This window comes from Salvelinus fontinalis, chromosome 38, assembly GCF_029448725.1.
Source record: "Salvelinus fontinalis isolate EN_2023a chromosome 38, ASM2944872v1, whole genome shotgun sequence".
NCBI classification, from domain to species: Eukaryota; Metazoa; Chordata; class Actinopteri; order Salmoniformes; family Salmonidae; genus Salvelinus; species Salvelinus fontinalis.
Window position 1 is genome coordinate 34924311 of NC_074702.1, and position 21630 is coordinate 34945940.

The 21630-nt window shown below is 40.6% G+C and overlaps 1 protein-coding gene across 1 annotated transcript; it reads right to left on the bottom strand.

The window, feature by feature from the left end:
* Positions 1-4173: 4173 nt before the first annotated feature.
* On the bottom strand, positions 4174-19016 carry gpatch3 (G patch domain containing 3). Its single transcript, XM_055903778.1, has 7 exons — positions 18547-19016; positions 9901-10340; positions 9439-9613; positions 9250-9309; positions 8122-8246; positions 4604-4731; positions 4174-4450 (listed from the first exon to the last, which is right to left on the bottom strand). The coding sequence occupies exons 1-7, from the start codon at positions 18965-18967 to the stop codon at positions 4267-4269; spliced, it is 1533 nt and encodes a 510-aa protein (XP_055759753.1). The 5' UTR covers positions 18968-19016; the 3' UTR covers positions 4174-4266.
* Between the last annotated feature and the right edge of the window lie 2614 nt (positions 19017-21630).

Sequence of the window (21630 nt, forward strand, 5' to 3'; positions counted from 1 at the left end):
AGCGTCGCTACACAGCTATTTTCAGTTCTCTCCACAGATGTTCGATCGGTTTCAAGTCCGGGCTCTGGCTGGGAGACTCAAGGACATTCAGAGACTTGTCCCAAAGCCACTCCTGCGTTGTCTTGGCTGTGTGTCCTGTTGGAAGGTGAACCTTTGCCTTCAGTATGAGGTCCTAAGCGCTCTGGAGCAGGTGTTCATCAAGGATCTCTCTGTACTTTGGTCTGATCATCTTTCCCTCGATCCTGACTAGTCTTCCAGTCCCTGTCGCTGAAAAACATCCCCACAGCATGATGCTGCCACCACCATGCTTCACTGTAGGGATGATGCAAGGTTTCCTCCAGATGTGACGCTTGGCATTCAGGCCAAAAAGTTCAATCTTGGTTTCATCAGACCAGAGAATATTGTTTCTCATGGTCTGAGTCTTTAGGTGCCTTTTGGAAAACTCCAAGAGGGCTGTAGTGCCTTTTACTGAGGAGTGGCTTCTGTCTGGCCACTCTGCCATAAACGCCTGATTGATGGTGTGCTGCAGAGATGGTTGTCCTTCTGGAAGCTTCTCCCATCTCCACAGAGGAACTCTAGCGCTCTGTCAGAGTGACCATCGGGTTCTTGGTCATCCCCCTGACTAAGGCCCTTCTCCCCCGATTGATCAGTTTGGCCTGGTGGCCAGCACTAGGAAGTGTCTTGGTGGTTCCAAACTTCTACCATTTAAGAATTATGAAGGCCACTGTGTTCTTGGGAACCTTCAATGCTGCAGAAATATTTTGGTACCCTTCCCCAGATCTGTGTCTCGACACAATCCTATCTCGGAGCTCTACGGACAATTCCATCGACCTCATGGCTTGGTTTTGCTCTGACAAGCACAGTCAACTGTGGGACCTTATATTGACAGGATGCACCTTTTCAAATCATATCCAATCAATGTAATTTTACCACAGGTGGACTCCAATCAAGTTGTTGAAACATCAAGGATGATCATTGGAAACAGGATGAACCTGAGCTCAAATTCGAGTCTCTTAGCAAAGGGTCTGAATACTTCAAAAAAACTGTTTTCAATTTGTCATTATGGGGTATTGTTTAGATTAAGGAAGAAAATTATTTGAATCAATTTTAAAATAAGCCTGAAAATATCAAAGTGGAAAAAGTCAAGGGGTCTGAATACTTTCCGAATGCACAGTCATTTGGAAATTATGAAATTTCAATACTTCAGTGTTTTAAAATTCGTTGCTTTTTAGGCTATATATCAATGTGTGCCTGATGCCGCCCTTCATCTCTGATTCTCTGCTGGGCACACAATATCAAGTGCGTCCATAGCAACGGGAAGATGTTTGCGGTTGGGGGTGCTGCACTTTTTTTGGCCCATGCTATAGCCGGCTATATCTGTCCACTAATACAGGACAGGTAAAGGCCCAGTGCGCTACTTTTGTGAGAAAAAAGTGTGTATATATATATACACTGCTCAAAAAAATAAAGGGAACACTTAAACAACACAATGTAACTCCAAGTCAATCACACTTCTGTGAAATCAAACTGTCCACTTAGGAAGCAACACTGATTGATAATACATTTCACATGCTGTTGTGCAAATGGAATAGACAAAAGGTGGAAATTATAGGCAATTAGCAAGACACCCCCAATAAAGGAGTGGTTCTGCAGGTGGTGACCACAGACCACTTCTCAGTTCCTATGCTTCCTGGCTGATGTTTTGGCCACTTTTGAATGCTGGCGGTGCGTTCACTCTAGTGGTAGCATGAGACGGAGTCTACAACCCACACAAGTGGCTCAGGTAGTGCAGCTCATCCAGGATGGCACATCAATGCGAGCTGTGGCAAGAAGGTTTGCTGTGTCTGTCAGCGTAGTGTCCAGAGCATGGAGGCGCTACCAGGAGGCCAGTACATCAGGAGACGTGGAGGAGGCCGTAGGAGGGCAACAACCCAGCAGCAGTACCGCTACCTCCGCCTTTGTGCAAGGAGGAGCACTGCCAGAGCCCTGCAAAATGACCTCCAGCAGGCCACAAATGTGCAAAATGACCTCCAGCAGGCCACAAATGTGTAAAACCAAAAAAGTTTTTAACAAATTAAAATATATTTTATATTTGAGATTCTTCAAAGTAGCCATCTTTTGCCTTGATGACAGGTTTGCATTCTCTCAACCAGCTTCATGATGAATGCTTTTCCAACAGTCTTAAAGGAGTTACCACATATGCTGAGCGCTTGTTGGCTGCTTTTCCTTCACTCTGCAGTCCAACTCATCCCAAACCATCTCAATTTGGTTGAGGTCGGTGGATTGTGGAGGCCAGGTCATCTGATGCAGCACTCCTTCACTCTCCTTGCTCAAATAGTCCTTACACAACCTGAAGGTGTGTTTTGGGTCATTGTCCTGTTGAAAAACAAATGATAGTCCCACTAAGCGCAAACCAGATGGGATGGTGTGTTACCGCAGAGTGCCTTGAATTCTAAATTAGTCACGGACAGTGTCACCAGCAAAGCACCATCACACCTCCTCCATGCTTCACGATGGGAACCACACATGCAAAGATCATCTGTTCACCTACTCTGCGTCTCACAAAGACATGGCAGTTGGAACCAAAAATCTCAAATTAGGACTCAGACCTAAAGGACAGATTTCCACCGGTCTAATATCCATTGCTTGTGTTTCTCGGCCCAAACAAGTCTTTTCTTCTTATTGGTGTCCTTTAGTAGCGGTTTCTTTGCAGCAACTCAAACATGAAGGCCTGATTCACGCAGTCTCCTCTGAACTGTTGATGTTGAGATGTGTCTGTTACTTGAACTCTAAAGCATTTATTTGGGCTGCAATTTCTGAGGCTGGTAACGCTAATGAACTTATCCTCTGCAGCAGATGTAAGTCTGGGTCTACTTTTCCTGTGGCGGTCCTCATGAGAGCCAGTTTCATCATAGAGCTTAAAGTTTTTTTTACTGCTCTTGAAATTTTCCATGTTGACTGACCATGTCTGAAAGTAATGAGTGGCTGTTGTTTTTCTTTGCTTATTTGAGCTGTTCTTGTCATAATATGGATTTTGGTGGTCCCGTGTGGCTCAGTTGGTAGAGCATGGCGCTTGCAACGCCAGGGTTGTGGGTTCATTCCCCACGGGGGGACCAAAATGAAAATGAAAATGTATGAACTTTCCAATTTGTAAGTCGCTCTGGATAAGAGCGTCTGCTAAATGACTTAAATGTAAATGTCTTTTACCAAATAGAGCCCTTCTGTATACCTTGTCACAACACAACTGATTAGCTCAAACGCATTAAGGAAAGAAATTCCACAAATTAACACACCTGTTAATTTAAATGCATTCCTGGTGACTACCTCATGAAGCTGGTTGAGAGAACACCAAGAGTGTGCAAAGCTGTCATCAAGGCAAAGGGTGGCTACTTTGAAGAATCTCAAATATGTAGATTTTTTTAACACTGATTCCATATGTTATTTCGTAGATTTGATGTCTTCACTATTATTCTACAATTAAGAAAATAGCACAAATAAAAAAAACCTGTAATGAGTAGGTGTGTCCAAATTTTGACTGATACTGCATGTCCAGTATGAAAAACGTATTGCATTTAAGGTGATAGGCCACTTTAAGGGCCGCAGACTGAGCAGTGACACTCCTTGGGTTGTACACTACGAATTTGGAAACTAGAAGTGCTCCTGATTTCTGCAACACAATGTACAGGAAATTGTGTACTATGGTGCAGTATGTCCAATATGGAAAATGTACTGAACATTGGGCAAATAAGTTAATTGACAATAGGATTTAAATGTTTTCTAAAGTTGATTATATTATTAATAGCATTTTGTCTTGTTACTGTTACTATGATATCTAGTAAATAATACTGTTAACAATGTCATTACTATAATATGTGCTATAAAAAGGAGATTAACAATATGAAAAAAGGAATAAGGGTAAACAAAATTCTAAGTCTACCAACATTTCCTCAAAATGTTACAAATTTCAACCATTGGTATAAAACATTTTACCATCATTTCGGGACTTTTATTTAGAAGGAAAATCGCAAGAGTCACGACCTTATTCTTGCAGGTGGAAGGCAGGTCATGCCAACTACTACTGCCTAAAATAATTACTTCCGTTTCAATCATACTATGGTCAAAATTACAAATGTGTAATTCATTTAGGAGACAAGACAAAATAATTTAAACAAATTCCTTGTATGATAAATGCTTTAATATAAACAAAGCATGAATTCTAATGGGAACAAGAGGTAATAGTAATAAGAAATTATGTAAATAGTGTTGTCATCTTTTTGGCCCAATGCTGCCACCTGGCTGCCAGCCTCTGTACTTCATGCTGGTTTGGGGATTGCGTCGCAATAAGGGGTCTCCTTGGTCTATGTCTTTGGGTTTATCATACACCGTGGATATGAACAAGTCTGGTTTGGCCTTTTTCACAAAGTAGGTGCTCAGCTTCTCTCCATGGTACCTGCACAAAACAGCATATTGTAATCAGGGTTTTTATTTGCCTGGATGTCAACAAGAATAACATGTAATATTCTTCAACTTTCCGTTACCTTCCTGTACATATCCAAGTTACAAAGGCCATAGATTTAATCGTCATAGTAATTGTTGCACTCACCCAAAGCCCCTCTTGCATTTGGGATGCTGTCCTTCATTCTCCAGGGCTTCTGGAATCCCTGCCTGACTGTTACCCAGGCCCTTTCCCTCCTTCCAGCCCTGCTTCTCCATCACCCGGCGACCAACACCCTAGACAACATAAAAAGATTAGTACTAGTCCACAGCGTGGAGGCTGTTATAGCAGCAGGGTAGGGGCAGTATATTCATGCCCAGGGTAAACGGCCTGCTACAAAGCCATAAAAGCTAGAATATGCATATTATTAGTCGATTTGGATAGAACACTCTGAAATTTCTAAAACTGTTTGTATGATGTCTGTGAGTATAACAAAACTCATATGGCAGGCAAAAACCTGAGAAAAAATCCAACCAGGTAGTGGGAAATCTGAGGTTGGTCGATTTTCAACTCAGCTCCTATTGAAGATACAGTGGGATATTGGTAATGTTGCACTTCCCAAGGCTTCCACTAGATGTCAACAGTCTTTAGAACCTTGTCTGATGCTTCTACTGTGAAGTGGGGCCAAATGAGAGGGGATTGAGTAAGGTCTACCATGACCTGAACATGCGCTGACCATGCGCATTCATGTGAGAGCGAGCTCTGTTCCATCGCACTTCTGAAGACAAAGGAATTCTCCGGTTGGAACATTATTGAAGAATTATGTTAAAAACATCTTAACCTTTCACGAGTATCTACCCCGGGTCCGGGATCACCCCCCCCCCCCCCCCCCCCCCCTGAGTAGCATAGCCTAGCATAGCGTCACAATTAAATAGTAGCATCTAAATATCATTAAATCACAAGTCCAAGACACCTAATAAAAGATATAGATCTTGTGAATAAAGCCACCATTTCAGATTTTTTAAATGTTTTACAGGGAAGACAAAATATGTAAATCTATTAGCTAACCACGTTAGCAAAAGACACCACTTTTCTAACTCCATCAGTTTCTTACTACATCAGGTGCTATCACCAATTCGGCTAAACTAAGATATTGATAGCCACTAACCAAGAAAAAACCTCATCAGATGACAGTCTGATAACATATTTATGGTATAGGATAGGTTTTGTTAGAAAAATGTGCATATTTCAGGTAGATATCATAGTTTACAATTGCACCCACCGTCACAAATGGACTAGAATAAATACATAGAGCAACATGTTTACCTAATTACTAATCATCAAACATTTCGTAAAAATACACAGCATACACTAATCGAAAGACACAGATCCTGTGAATACAGACAATATTTCAGATTTTCTAAGTGTCTTACAGCGAAAACACAATAAATCGTAATATTAGCATACCACATATGCAAACGTTACCAGAGCATTGACTCTAGCCAAAGAGAGCGATAACGTAAACATCGCCAAAATATATAAATTTTTTCACTAACCTTCTCAGAATTCTTCAGATGACACTCCTGTAACATCACATTACAACATACATATACAGTTTGTTCGAAAATGTGCATATTTAGCCACCAAAATCATGGTTAGACAATGACAAAAGTTGCCCAGCTGGTCAGACAATGTCGTGCGCCATATTAGACAGTGATCTAGTCGTATACATAAATACTCATAAACGTGACTAAAAAATATAGGGTGGACAGCGATTGATAGACAATTTAATTCTTAATACAATCGCTGATTTACATTTTTTAAATTATCCTTACTTTTCAATACAGTTTGCGCCAAGCGAAGCTACGTCAAACAAAATGGCGTCATAAGCGATTAACATTTCTCGACAGAAACACGATTTATCATAATAAATTGTTCCTACTTTGAGCTGTTCTTCCATCAGAATCTTGGGCAAAGAATCCTTTCTTGGGTCTAATCGTCTTTTGGTCGAAAGCTGTCCTCTTGCCATGTAGAAATGCCCATTGCGTTCGGCATGAACTGGAACCGTGCCCAGAGATTCACAGTGTCTCAGAAATAAATGTCCCAAAATCGCACTAAACGGATATAAATTGCTATAAAACGGTTTAAATGAACTACCTTATGATGTTTTTAACTCCTATAACGAGTAGAAACATGACCGGAGAAATATAACTGGCTACACTAATGCTTGGAAAAAGAACGGGTCGGTGTCCACCGTGCGTCCGACGCAGCTGGAAAGGAGTTCCTACCTACACGTGTTTTTGTTTTATAGGGGCTGTGATTACGCAATCGATACCATTCAAATCATCATCACGTAAAGGCATCCAGGGGAAGACGTAAGCAGTGTCCGTATCCTGATAGCGTTCACAGTGGCCTTTAAACTGACTCCAGATCAGGGGCCAAAATGTGTGAAATCTGACTCCATGTCAGGGAAATTGCTGTAGAATGAGTTCTGTTCCACTCAGAGACAAAATTCCAGCGCCTATAGAAACTAGAGAGTGATTTCTATCCAATAATAGTAATAATATGCATATTGTACGAGCAAGAATTTAGTAGGAAGCCGTTTAATCTGTAATGCAATTATGCTAATGAGAAAACAGCACCCCCTGTAGTCGCAAGAAGTTAAAGATTGATTCAATACTTAGTTTGTCCTGTTTTTACGGACTGTAATATAACTTTTTTAACTTTTCGTCCGTACTTTCCGCTGGACTTGCCCGCGCATCGTGAGTTTGGAAAGTGTACTGAACGCTAGAACAAGGAGGAATTTGGACATAAATGATTTACATTATCGAACAAAACAAACATTTATTGTGGAACTGGGATTCCTGGGAGTGCATTCTGATGAAGACCATCAAAGGTAATTGAATGTTTATAATGTTATTTCTGACTTCTGTTGACTGCACAATATCTTTTAGCAATGTTTATTATGAGTATTCCTGTAAATTGACGTGGCTCTCTGCAAAATCAAAGGATGTTTTGTGACTTCTGAACGTAAGGCGCCAATGTAAACTCAGATTTTTGGATATAAATATGAACTTTACCGAACAAAACATACATGTATTATGTAACATGAAGTCCTATGAGTGTCATCTGATGAAGATCATCAAAGGTTAGTGATTAATTTGATCTATATTTCTGCTTTTTGTGAATCCTCTCTTTGGCTGGAAAAATGGCTGTGTTATTCTGTGAATAGGCACTCACCTAACATAATCGCTTGGTTTGCTTTTGTCGTAAAGCTTTTTTGAAATCGGACACTGTGGCTGGATTTACAACAAGTGTATCTTCCAGTTTCACTGGCTGTTGAAGAGGTGGGACACTACCGTCTCACGTACCCTAGAGAGGTTAACATCCTGTGTTTTACCATTGATATGCTCTAGGCTATTTTTTAACCTTAAGGTAAGGAGCATCCAGTACTGCTGGAATGTCTTCCAATGGCATGTCCATTTTTTGTGTGAGAAATTACTGGTCACTCAAAACATTTATAAAGTATAAATTGCCCACACTTTAGATAAGGCCACACAAAAAGACTTAACTAATTATTAGTAAACCTACATTAAACATCTTATAGAGTAATCATTAATAAGTCAACTATTTACTAATCCATTATAAATGCTTTATTAAGTGGATTGGCACAAGGACTTTCCTACCTTTGTGAACTTCTCAAAGTTGCCGATTGGCTGATCTTGTCTTCCAGACCGGTCCTCCAGGCCCTCCCTCAGCCTCTTCTCATACCGCATGCGGACGTAGTCACGGGAGTCCATGTCACCCCCGTCTGTGTGGAGAGAGTGGCCCCCACGAGATTCATTCTCTATGTACACCATTACTACCTTTTTGCACTTTGTGCTGTTGTCTGTGCCTAACAACGTCTGTACCATGTTTGTGCCGCTGCCATGTTGTGTTGCTGCCATATGTTATCGTTTTAGGTCTCTTTATGTAGTGTTCTCATGTCTTTGTGTGTGTCGTCCTAAATTTCGAATCCCAGCCCCCATCCCCCGCAGGCCTTTTACATCTTGGTAGGCCATCATTGTAAATAAGAACTTGTTCTTAAATTGACTTGCAAAGTTAAATAAAAGGTTAAATGTTCCTTCAAATGTCTTAAGACAGCATGCCTACCTAGTGCACTAGGATTTCAAATCAGTCAACCACGTTTCCATCCAGTTATGCCAGTAAAGTCTCGACAGCTGTGATGGAAACAGGAACTTTTGGCATAATTTCATAAAATGTCAAAATATAATTTGTTCTTTCGACTTGGTGAGATCTTTTTGTGTTAGTAAAATTAATTATGGGTTAGGGTTAGCTTGATTAGCTTGATGCTAGAGTTAGCTTGATGCTCCGGTCCAATACATATTGAGGGTCTTATTCCGGTGACATAATGATCGATGCTTGACTGCCGTTGTGACAAATCAAAACATTCTCGCTCTAATCTCATCATTTAGACTAGCCTAACCATACTGTATCTGCAAGCTGTTGGCTTGTACCAAGACCAGAGTAGGCACATTTGCTATTTAAACACAACTTGTGACAAAACTATGCGATTGAAAGACATTAAATATTCAATGTTTTATTTAGTACATGAAAACTTAAGTGAAAAAGTAAATGTGCGCACTAGGTAATCAAGCACGGATTTTTATTTGCAACAAGTCAGTTTGGTGGAAACACACGCATATTTTCTTTATCCATATTTTAGAATACTCACATGAAAATCTGTTGCAAATTGGATGGAAGCCTAGCTATAGATCCTGAATTGTGAAGGAAAACATGCTAAGTCAGGTTACCTTTTTCATAGTAAACGCTCATGTCCACATCCCAATCATCTGCAGTTTGCTCATCAAAATCTAACCGGAGAGAAAAAACAATAATCACTATTTGACTAGAGGGAAATGTATAATTATGCATTTTACAAGACAGAAATATTAAATCAGAAGGGCAGATCTTTAAGAGGGCTAGTGGAGTCCCTGTCATACCTCCTTCCTCCTCTTGCCAGTACTGGGCATCTGTGTAGAAGACCAGGCCCGAGCCTCCCTTCTCCCACTTCAGCTCTATCTCCTCCTCGTAGAGCCGCTCCTTGCTGCGTTCCTGGCTCGTCACATCCTCATGTAGGGCCTCATGGCGCTCCCACTCCTCACAGCGGTCATCGTCCTACAGCACAGAAGAACACAGGGATCATATGCAATACAAGAAATGGCAAATGCATCTGTAAAGCCAGAGTTCACAGCAACAAGAATACTCTCATATTACCCAGCCATTGTTATGTAGGCTACTCAGATGTTTCTACATTGAGATGTATTTTTCTTTACTCGGGCTTTTTAACATTTTAAGCCCTTCCACTTTTCAACATGATTCCCTTATGAACTTAACACAGCAAGTGCTATAGCTCACAGGTTATAGGATATGTACAGTATACACAGTAACAAATTTAGACTCACATCATCTGCATTTGACTGGGCATCCTCGTCTTCCTCTGGTATTTCAGGGTCCCCTGAGGGTTCAGTGGGGCCCTGGGTTCCTGAGGGAGGGGCCACACTACCAGGACCTGATATTTCATGCCCACCAGCTGTGAAGACACTCTCCTCAGTAGATGGTGCCAAGCTGGTGTTATGGTACTGGAAGGGCACATTACCATAGCGCCGATTGCAGCTTGTCTTGGGGAAGGCAAGGCCCAGCTTGCGTATGAGGCGGGGGGGTAGGCGGCATGACTGAATAAGCTGTAAGAATACCTTTACGGTTGTACCCACATTACCAGCCGGCATAAGAGAAGGCGGGTTCAGCTCTGGCAAGCCCTTTAGGTCCGTCTCTGTGAAGCATTCTGTTAGTGCCACGTGGCGCCTGTGCCCGGACTTTGTCTTGTAGGGGAATTCATCCTCATCTGAAATAAAAAATGTAGATTCATTACATTTTATGAATAGCACACAGAGGCAGATTTTATGGTTTTATATCTGACCTCATCCCCAGGCTATTGACTGATGCGCAAGACAACCCATGACAAGATTGCCCAAACTAGAGTAATTGCTCAGTTACAGTGCCTTCAGAAAGTATTACACCCTCCCTGACATTTTCCACATTTTGTTGTGTTACAAGGTGGGATTGAAATTGATTCTAAAATTACATAAGTATTCAACCTCCCCGAGCCAATACATGCTAGAATCACCTTTGGCAGCGATTACAGCTGTGAGTCTTTCTGGGTAAGTCTCTACAAAAGCTTTACACACCTGGATTGTACAAATCTTAAAGCTCTCAAGTTGGTTGTTGATCATTGCTAGATATTCATGTTCAAGTCTCGCCATAGATATTCAAGACAATTTTTATCAAAACTGTAACTAGGCCACTCAGGAACATTCAATGTCATCTTGGTAAGCAACTCCAGTGCAGATTTGGCCTTGTGTTTTAGGTGATTGTCCTGCTGAAAGGTGAATTTGTCTCCCAGTGTCTGTTGTAAAGTAGACTGAACCAGGTTTTTCATCATTCCTTTTCTTTTCCGATTATTTTTACCCCCCCCCCCCCTCCCAAAAAAAACTCCCTTGTCCTTGCTGATGATAAGCATACCCACATGATGCAGCCACCACCATGTTTGAAAAATAATAGTGGTACTCAGTGATGGGTTGCGTTGGATTTGCCCCAAACATAAAGCTTTGTATTCAGGAGAGAGATTATTATTATTATATATATATTTTTTTTTACACATATGCAGTTGTGCTTTAGTTGATACATGTTTTGGAATATTTTGTAATCTGTACAGGCTTCCTTCTTTTCACTGTCGGTTAGCATTGCGGAGTAACTACAATTTTGTTGATCCATCCTCAGTTTTCTCCTATCAGTTAGGAACGACGGCTGGGTATATTGATACACCCTTCAAAGTTTAATACTGTACCGTCACCATGCTCAAAGGGATATTCAAATGTCAGCTTTTTTTTTTTACCCATCTACTAATAGGTGCCCTTCTTTGCGAGGCATTGGAAAATCTCCCTGGTCTTTGTGGTAGAATCTGTGTTTGAAATTCACTGCTCGACTGAGGGATCTTATGTGTAGGGTACAGAGACGAAGTAGTCATTCAAAAAAATCATGTTAACTATTAGCACACAGTGAGTCCATGCAATTTACTCCTGAACTTACTTGCCATAACAAAAGGGGTTGAAGCAAGACGTTTCAGCTTTTTAATTATTTGTAAAAATTTTCAAAAACAGAATTCTACTTTGAAATTATGGGGTATTGTGTCTAGGTCAGTGACACAATCTCAATTTAACTTCTTATGGTTGCAGGGGCAGTATTGAGTAGCTTGGATGAAAGGTGCACTGAGGTGCCCAGAGTAAACAACCTGCTCCTCAGTCATAGTTGCTAATATATGCATATTATTATTAGTATTGGATAGAAAACTCTGAAGTTTCTAAAACTGTTTTAATTATGTCTGAGTATAACAGAACTCATATGGCAGGCAAAAACCTGAGAAGTTCCACTTCCTGTTTTGATTTTTTCTGAGGCTGGTAGATTTTCAACCAAGCTCCCATTGAAATTACAGCGAGATATGGATGAGTTTTCACTTCCTAAGGCTTCCACTAGATGACAACAGTCAACAGAACTTTGTCTGATGACTCTAATGTGAAGGGGGTCGAAGGAGACAGGAATGATTCACCACTGCCATGAGGTGACCACGCATTGAACACGCGCGTTCACGTGAGAGGCAGCTCCGTTCGATCGCTCAACTGAAGTCAATGTAATTCTCCGTTTGGAACGTTATTCAAGATGTATGTTAACAACATTCTAAAGATTGATTCAATACATCGTTTGACATGTTTCTACTGACTGTTACTGAACTTTTGGACATTGTCACGTTATAGTGGACGCACTTTGTGACTTTGGAATTGTTTACCCATCGCGCTAACCAAAGTAGCTAATTGGACATAAATAAACGGACATTATCGAACAAATCAGGCATTTATTGTGGACCTAGGATTCCTAGGACTGCATTCTGATTAAGTTCAAAGGTAAGGAAACATTTATCATGTATTTTCTGGTTTCTGTTGACTCCAACATGGCGGCTAATTTTAACTATTGTTCTGAGCTCCATCTCAGATTATTGCATGGTTTGCTTTTTCAGTAAAGTTTTTTTGAAATCTGACACAGTGGTTGCATTTAAGGAAAGGTATATCTATAATTCCATGTGTATAACTTGTATTATCCTCTACATTTATGAAGAGTATTTCTGTTGAAACGATGTGGCTATGCACTATCATTGGATGTTTTTGGAACTAGTGAATGTAACGCGCCAATGTAAACTCAGATTTTTTTATATAAATATGAACTTTATCAAACAAAACATGCATGTATTGTGTAACATGAAGTCCTATGAGTGTCATCTGATGAAGATCATCAAAAGGTTAGTGATTCGTTTTAGCTATATTTCTGCTTTTTGTGACTGCTATCTTTCGCTGGAAAAATGGCTGTGCTTATTGTGGTTTGGTGCGACCTAACAATCGTTTGTAGTGCTTTCGCTGAAAAGCATATTTGAAATTGGACACTTTGGTGGGATTAACAACAAGATTACCTTTTAAAATGGTATAAGACACATGTATGTCTGAGGAATTTTAATTATGAGATTTCTGTTTTTTGAATTTGGTGCCCTGCACTTTCACTGGCTGTTGTCATATCATCCCGTTAGCGGGATTGCAGCCATAAGAAGTTAATCAATTTTAAATTCAAACTGTAACAACAAAATGTGGAAAAAGTCAAGGGTTGTGAACACTTTCAGAAGGCACTGTGGCCTAATTTGAATCCTTCAGAAACGATTTGGAGTTACTATTGGGTGATTTCCTCACAAAACTAGATTTATTTTATATACAGTACCAGTGAAACGTTTGGACACACCTACTCATTCAAGGGTTTTTCGTTATTTTTACTATTTTCTACATTGTAGAATAATAGTGAAGACATCAAAACTATGAAATAACACACATGAATCATGCCGTAACCAAGAAAGTGATACATCTAAAATACATTTTAAATGTGTTTGAGATTCTTCAAAGTAGCCACCCTTTGACAGCTTTGCACATTCTTGGCATTCTCTCAACTAACTTCACCTGGAATGCTTTTCCAACAGTCTCGAAGGAGTTCCCACATATGCTTAGCACTTGTTGGCTGCTTTTCCTTCACTCTGCTGTGCAACACATCCCAAACCATCTCAATTGGGTTAAGGTCAGGTGATTGTGGAGGCCAGGTCATCTCATGCAGGCCAGGTCATCTCATGCAGCAAAGTAGCCACCCTACTTTCCGAAAGTAGAGAGGCTACTTTGAAGAATCTACAATGTAGAAAATCCTTGGTCAAATAGCCCTTACACAGCCTGGAGGTGTGTTTTGGGTCATTGTCCTGTTGAAAAACAAATGATAGTCCCACTAAGCTCAAACCAGATGGGATGGCGTATTGCTGCAGAATGGTGTGGTAGCTATGCTGGTTAAGTGGGCCTTGAATTCTAAATAAAATCACAGACGGTGTCACCAGTAAAGCACCATCATACCTCCTCCTCCATGTTTCATGGTGGGAACCACACATGCGGAGATCATCCATTCACCTGCTCATCGTCTCACCAATACACAGCAATTGGAACCAAAAATCTCAAATTTGGACTCATCAGATCAAAGGACAGATTTCCACCGGTCTAATGTCCATTGCTCGTGTTTCTTGGCCCAAGCAAGTCTTCTTATTATTGGTGTCCTTTAGTAGTGGTTTCTTTGCAGCAATTCAAACATGAAGGCCTGATTCACGCAGTCTCCTCTGAACAGGTGATGTTGAGATCTGCGTCTGTTAGTTGAATTCTGAGAATAATTGATTTGGGCTGTAATTTCTGAGGCTGGTAACTAATGAGCTTATCCTCTGCGGCAGAGGTAACTCTGGGTCTTCCTTTCCTGTGGCGGTCCTCATGAGAGCCAGTTTCATCAAAGCACTTGATGGTTTTTGCAACTGCACTTGAAGAAACTGTCAAAGTTCTTGAAATTTTCCAGATTGACTATCATTTCTCTTTGCTTATTTGAGCTGTTCTTGCCATTATATGGACTTGGTATTTTACCAAATAGGGCTATCTTCTGTGTACCACCCCTACCTTGTCACAACTGAATGGCTCAAACGCATTAAGGAAAGAAATTCTACAAATGTACTTTTAACAAGGCACACTTATTAATTGAAATGCATATTCCAGGTGACTACCTCATGAAGCTGGTTGAGAGAATGCCAAGAGTGTGCAAAGCTGTCAAGGCAAAGGGTGGCTACTTTGAAGAATCTACAATGTAGAAAATAGTAAAAATCAAGAAAAACCCTTGAATGAGTAGGTGAGTCCAAACTTTTGACTGGTACTGTATATAGCCTATGTGACCATATACAAATGTAAGTAAGGTTTGAAATTATTTTGTTTTTGTTAAATATTATATACAGTATGTTTGGGCTTCTTGCGGTCAATTTGCAGTCTACAAATTATTTGTAATTATGTTCTGGCCCTTAGGGTGACACACTTTAGTGATGACATTTCACTTCCTTATGTTATAAAATACGATTCTTCATGTTCAGTATCTAACATTTCATAAAAAGGATTTCCAAAAAGTCAGATTTCCTAACCTAATACAACCGATAAGCACCAAGCTCTGTTGACATCCTTTAGAGGATTTTACATTTTGTGGTCGTCGTCTTCCAATTGGTTTCCGCCGGTTATAAAAATCAACAAACATAAGACTACTATCATCAAGGATGAGGTCATTATAATCAATCACATCTAAGATCAACCTGATGTTATTTACTAATGTGTGGACCATGTAGAAAACCAGATTGTTCTTCATCAATTATGACGTAAGCCTTGTTTCAACCTCTTAGCAAATACAAGGGCAAATAATTTTCCATCATTATTCAACATCATTATGTCTATATAAAGACTATCCTTGTTAGGTTTGGGAATCAAAGTAATTACACCTTGCTTTAAGGAAGCTGGTAGCTCCCCTTTTTCTAACGATTCTTGGAACATAGCAAGAATGAAAGGAATCAATTGATCATTGAATGTTTTATAGAACTCGCTTATTAAACCATTTCCAGGAGACCTATTGTCCTTAAAATATTGTATTAAATACCTTATCTCAATTTCAGATAACTCATCACAAAAATCCCTGAAATCATAATCTATTTTAGCAATTTTTACATTTAAGTCATTTAGCAGACTGTAGCGCATATAAAGCAAACACATGATCTACCGGTGGTTCCATGATGAATGAAAACAAAACTGTGGGACGAACGAGTGAAGAATTTACGGGAAAGAGCAGTCAATTTAAAATCAATTCATTCTTCGTTTGCCCTGCAAGTGTTAACTCATCATACGTCATGAAATGTCATAAGTGTCCACTTAATTTGAGGGCTGAGGGTGTGTCTTTGACGTGTTTGGAATGCAGCCTTTGACCACTTGGGAGGTTGACATAACCCACAATTCAATGCAAACTGTAGTCACGTGTCAAACTTCGGTGGCCGCAAAGTGTCAAATTTAATCAACATGGCTGCAATTTTGGAATGCGAGACAAAATTATTTAACTAGCTTGCTAAAAAATAGATATTGATGACATTGATTTTAGCATTGGCAAATGGGAATGATGCTCAAATTGGCTTAGTCGTAGTGAGGAGCCTATAAAACATAGCTAACTTCATACATTTTGGGGGTAATTCTGAAATGTATTGTAATAAATGACCAAACTGTAAAACGAGCTAGCCACCTATGGGTAACTGTAGCTAGCTACCTGACAGGAGTGTTAGTTAGCTATGTTAAATTGATAGGTACATTCTTAGCTTGAGGTTGGTTATTTTTAACCTCAACTTCAAGATATCCACCAAGGACGTTGCCTCTCCGAACATCAATCTCTCACTTGAGCAAGCAACATTTAAGGTACACTCGGATGTGACGATGTAAAAGGTAAATCAGTAAAGCAGAAGCCAAGGGGTTAATAAGAACAATGTTTAAAAACAAAAGGCAAGAGTTGTGGAACAGGGAGAGAAAGGGAAGACAACCTGTGTAAGATCCAGGAAAAGGTGGGGGCAGGGCCAAGAATAAAGGGAGGAAAATGTAGTCGCAGGGCTGAGACTGGGACACACAAGGCTCCTGAGCTGACAAGGTAAAAACCTGTCTTTCTGCCCCTGAGCAAGGCAGTTAATCGTCATCGGTGCCGGGGACCAGTGGGTTAAGGCAGCTCCCCGCACCTCTCTGATTCAGAGGAGTTTAGTTGAATGCGGAAGACATGTTTCATTTGAATTCATTCAGTTGTACAACTGAGTAGGTATCCCCCTTTCCCTTCTAATTGTGCATTGAAATTGGTAGGGAAACACCTGACTGGGAGGTGTGATCATTGTCAGGAGGAGATGGAGACAGTGTTCTATTTAAGTGCAGGAAATATGTGAGGGAAAGGGTGCGATTGTTATTACATTTGAGCAGTAATGGGGTTGAACAGCCAGCCAAATTATGCATTGGTTGGATGCCAACCGCCATATAAAATCCACAGAAGATTATGTAAATGTCATTCAGGGGCTGAGGGTTGTCTACTTTGTTTTTGGACTGCAGTTGGACATCCGAGTAGGATGGGTTCAAAACTATTTTTCCCAGTCTGACTTGGTGTTATTTTCATGATTTATGGCCACTTTTTTTCCTGTGGCCTCCATTGATTTAGCCGCCCTAATTTTGACCATCCTACAAGGGTAAAAACTCCAATCATTTAACAAATTATGGTAGAGATGTGAGGTTTGGACCATTGGTTTTCTTAGAGTAGGCCTATTATCTACACAATTAACATTATTTTACCCATTGGTGAAAATATGTGTTTTTGATTGGACATCCTGTCCCCCTTGACCTAGCCAAATGGCCAGCAGATAGCGATATTGAGTTATTTCATCTTTCGTGGGCTCCCGAGTGTCGCAGCGGTCTAAGACACTGCATCTCAGTGCTTGAGGCGTCACTACAGACACCCTGGTTCGAATCCAGGCTGTATCACGGCGCACAATTGGCCCAGCATCGTCCGGGTTTGGCCGGTGTAGGCCGCTGTAAATAAAAATGTATTCTTACCTGACTTGCCTAGTAAAATAAAAAATATATACAAATCCGTCAGAATGCAGCCAACAATACACTCATATACATGTGGACCGATTCATACTTAAAATTCTCCATTCAAGCTGCAAAGGCTTCAATGTCCTCCTTAACTAGATTCAATGGCAAGAAAATAGGAAAACAACGTAAAATATTCATGCTTTTTGACACACCTTTTTCCACCACCATGCTAAACATTTACATTACATTTAAGTCATTTAGCAGACGCTCTTATCCAGAGCGACTTACAAGTACATATATTCAAACTTTTTTTGTACTGGCCCCCCGTGGGAATCGAACCCACAACCCTGGCATTGCAAGCGCCATGCTCTACCAACTGAGCTACACGGGACTAAACTAGGAATGCTAGTAAGGATGTAAGGTATTGCGTTCAGCCATTCAAGATGCAGCAGTCTACCCCTGGCTGAACACAGGACTCAATATCAGGAAGTAGGATTAGCCACTAAGTGGTGAAAAAACCCCAACGTTAAATATGCATGCTTTCTTTATGGAACCCCATTTTCCATCCTTCTCACCATTAAATATAGTTAATGAGGAAATCGACGCATTTGCAGCCTGAATGTAAAACTGTTTTACGTACGAACCGGTCAACGGAAATACCAATGTATTGCCGGCTGCATACAAAGTCAATGCTTTTGGAAGGTAAGATGAAACCATCAATACCAGATCAATATCGCCATCTGCCGGCCTGGGCTACCGTGACCATCTACTCAAGAAAAACAAGTCTGCCCGCGGCTGAATCTAGTTGATCCCTGGCCTACACTAACAAACTAATACATTATATTGTCTTTAAGCATATGTATATATTTCGTATTCTGACGTTAGACACCTTCATAAACATAACCAAAACATTATTTCCCCGATATCGTAGAACATCTATTTATTAGACCGTTAGAATGTGGTTTAAAGGGGTCCCTCGAAGCCCAGCTTTTCTAGTGTTAATGACTCCAAATACATACTAACCTGTGGGATGTGATACTTTTACTTTTCTTATCACACAACGCCTCGCAAGCCAGTTGCCCTTCGAGTCGATCCATTGATTCCCCGCGTACATTTTGACCAATCTGGCCGCCTCATTTGAAGGTACCGATACCACGCAACAACATGTTTTTATACTCTTCGGCGAAGATCCACTCTCCTCTGTGCCCTCCTCGACATCTGTGGATGGCATGTCTGTTGTCGGCGTGTCTTTTCTTGTATGGTCTGACATGTTGACTTGGGTGCCCTCGGACTCCTTCAAAACCTCCGGTCGATGTCGGTAATGGAAACACAAGAAACCATTGCTTTCTATGAATTGGCTAAAAAAGTTTCGAAGGTTAGCAGATCGAAAGGCAGCAGGTATATTGCTAACAGCAAAGTACATAGCCGTGCCGGATTCAGCCATATTTGTTTATTTGTTGTCGACTCCAACGTCATTACGGAAGTGATCTAGAAGACGACAGGCAGTGTCAGCAACAAACGAAACTGTAAAACCATTCAAAATTAAACGTAGTAGCGCCATCTACTGCATGGATGAAGCATGTTAGACTACCTAAAATTGCTTGGTGTGCGTGCTGGCTATAGTCAAAACGAATTGTATTGTCACATGCTTCATAAACAACAGGTGTAGACTAACAGGGGATCGGCCCGTAAGTAAGCATTTCACTAAGTAAACAGACTTGACTGCCCTTGACCAGCATAAAAACACCCTGTGGCATACTTTGGCCAGGACTGTATGTTTATCCCATGTGTAACTCTGTGTTGTTGTTTGTGTTGCACTGCTTTGCTTTATCTTGGCCAGGTCGCAGTTCTAAATGAGAACTTGTTCTCAACTGGCCTACCTGGTTAAATGAAGGTGAAATAAAAAAATGCAGAGAGAAAGAAAATAGAGAAATAATAGAAAAATAAAACACATAATAAAAGTAATAGATACACAATGAGTACAGAGTCTATGTGCAGGGGTACGAGGTAATTGAGGTAGCTAGATATCAGTGGTGTAAAGTACATAAGTAAAACTACTTGAAAGTACTACTTAAGTTGTTTTGGGGTATCTGTACTTTACTATTTATTTTTTTGCCAACTTTTACTTTCACTTCACTACATTCCTAAATAAAATGTACTTTTTACTCCATACACTGCTAGATATGTACATATAACTAGGGAAAAAGTGACATCATCTGACAACCACTCACCACAATCTCTATACAAATGGACCTTTTTCTTCTGTGGATTTTATATGGTGGTTGGCAACCAACTTTTAGGTGCGTTACCGCCACCAACTGGACCTGAGAGTGGACCAGAGACAGTGAAGGTCTAAATCCTACACAATAATCTTGTCTCTCTAAGGAAACGAAAAACCTATTTAAATACTACATCCTCTGAAGATTTCCCCAGCAGTTCACTTAATCCTGGCTCTTCAAACCCATTACCTCTCAAATTTAACAACATTCACTCCCTCTCCCTCACATATTTCTGGCACTGAAATAGAATATGTTCCACTGTCTCCATCTCCTCCTGACAATGATCATACCTCCCAGTCGGATGTTTCCCCACCAATTTCAATGTACTATTGAGCCTTGTGTGTGTCCCAGTCTCAGCCTTGTGATTACACTTTCCTCCCTTCTCTCTCGGCCTGAGGACCTCCCTGCCCCCACCTTTTCATGGATATTATACAGGTATCTTCCCTTTCTCTCCCTGTTCCACAACTCTTGCCACTTATTTTTAACCACTGTTTTTATTATCCACTTGGCTTCTGCTTTACTGATTGACAATTTCATCTCAACATTAGGATGTTTAAGAGCCTGCTTGGCAATAATATCCACCTCCTCATTCCCCTCTACTCCCACATGAGCTGGTACCCAGAGGAACATCACAAATACCTCTATCTGTTTCACCCTATACAAGAACTGCTACACCCTCATACAATACACCCTGTCTGCTCTGAGACATAAATTAATTGAAGCTCATCAGTGCTGCACAGGAGTCAGAGCAGATGACTACTCTGTCTGGCCTCACCTCCACCCACTCTGCAGCCAATAGTATGGCCAACAACTCCATTGTGTAAACAGATAAATGATCCAGTGCTCTTCTCGTCACTGCCACCTTAAACTCAGGAACACTAAAAGCTGCTCCTGTCCTCCCTGTTTTATGGTCCTTAGAACCATCTGTGAATATATTTAGGAAAGCATAGCATTTTGTTCTTAAATGTTCACTTACAACTGAATCTACACCTTCCTCATCATCTCTTACCCTGTCCCATGCCCTCCTGCACACTTCCCACATCTTGGAATCTCCCTCCTACATACTGCTGTGGATTCTGCACAGAAGCTCTAACAGGACAACTGAGATATCCTAACATGACTGTCTGGTAGAGACTCAAAAGTCAAAAAGACTGACAGTGACTCCTCCGTTTCACCTCACTCCCCATTTTAGAAAGTTTTGAATGCACTCAGGGCAGGCCTATTCATGTGTAGGCTTTGATTGATTGTCTCTTTTCTCAATGTCCACTTGTCTTCTCTGGTGCTCCACAGATAATCATGCAAATCAACAACCATTTTTGTTGTTGACAAAGAAGGAACTAGCTGCATTCTAGGAGGGACATCATGGTGAAAGTGGATGTCGAGTTTGAATCGAGAAGTGCGTTGTAAAGATAGAGATGATGAATGGGAAACAGTAGTTGTAATGATATGCAGGAACTGTCATAAAGACCGCTAATAAAGAAGTAGGTGTTAGGTAGTTGTCCTAGTTGACAGGTCACAGTAAAGTTACACTTCAATGACCTCGTGTCAGAATCAGATTATTTCTAAATAACATTAAAAGGTACCAGGAGTGAGAGCACATAATAGGATGTAATGGAAGGAATAACGCTGCCGTTTTTCCTGCAACTGGAAATGTTGATGTAATGTGGCAAAGTTTCAAACAACGCTTTCTTCTGTACTTCAACGCGATTGGCACCTCCAATTAACCAGGAGCACGTAAAGTAGGTTTGTTGCTAACAGTGGCTGGCTCGCAAGCCATATAAGTAAGTGTACAACACATTTACTTTTGAGAATGAGGATAAGAGAAATT

What these genes read in the sequence shown, in the direction of transcription:
- gpatch3 (XM_055903778.1), bottom strand. Translation starts at nt 18,967, where the DNA reads ATGGCTGAATCCGGCACGGCTATGTACTTTGCTGTTAGCAATATACCT. An exon ending in CTGGCAAGAGGAGGAAGGAG is followed by an intron (nt 9,310 to 9,438) that starts GTATGACAGGGA and finishes CTCTCCGGTTAG; the next exon opens with ATTTTGATGAGCAAACTGCA. An exon ending in GAGCGTTTACTATGAAAAAG is followed by an intron (nt 8,247 to 9,249) that starts GTAACCTGACTT and finishes CTCTCCACACAG; the next exon opens with ACGGGGGTGACATGGACTCC.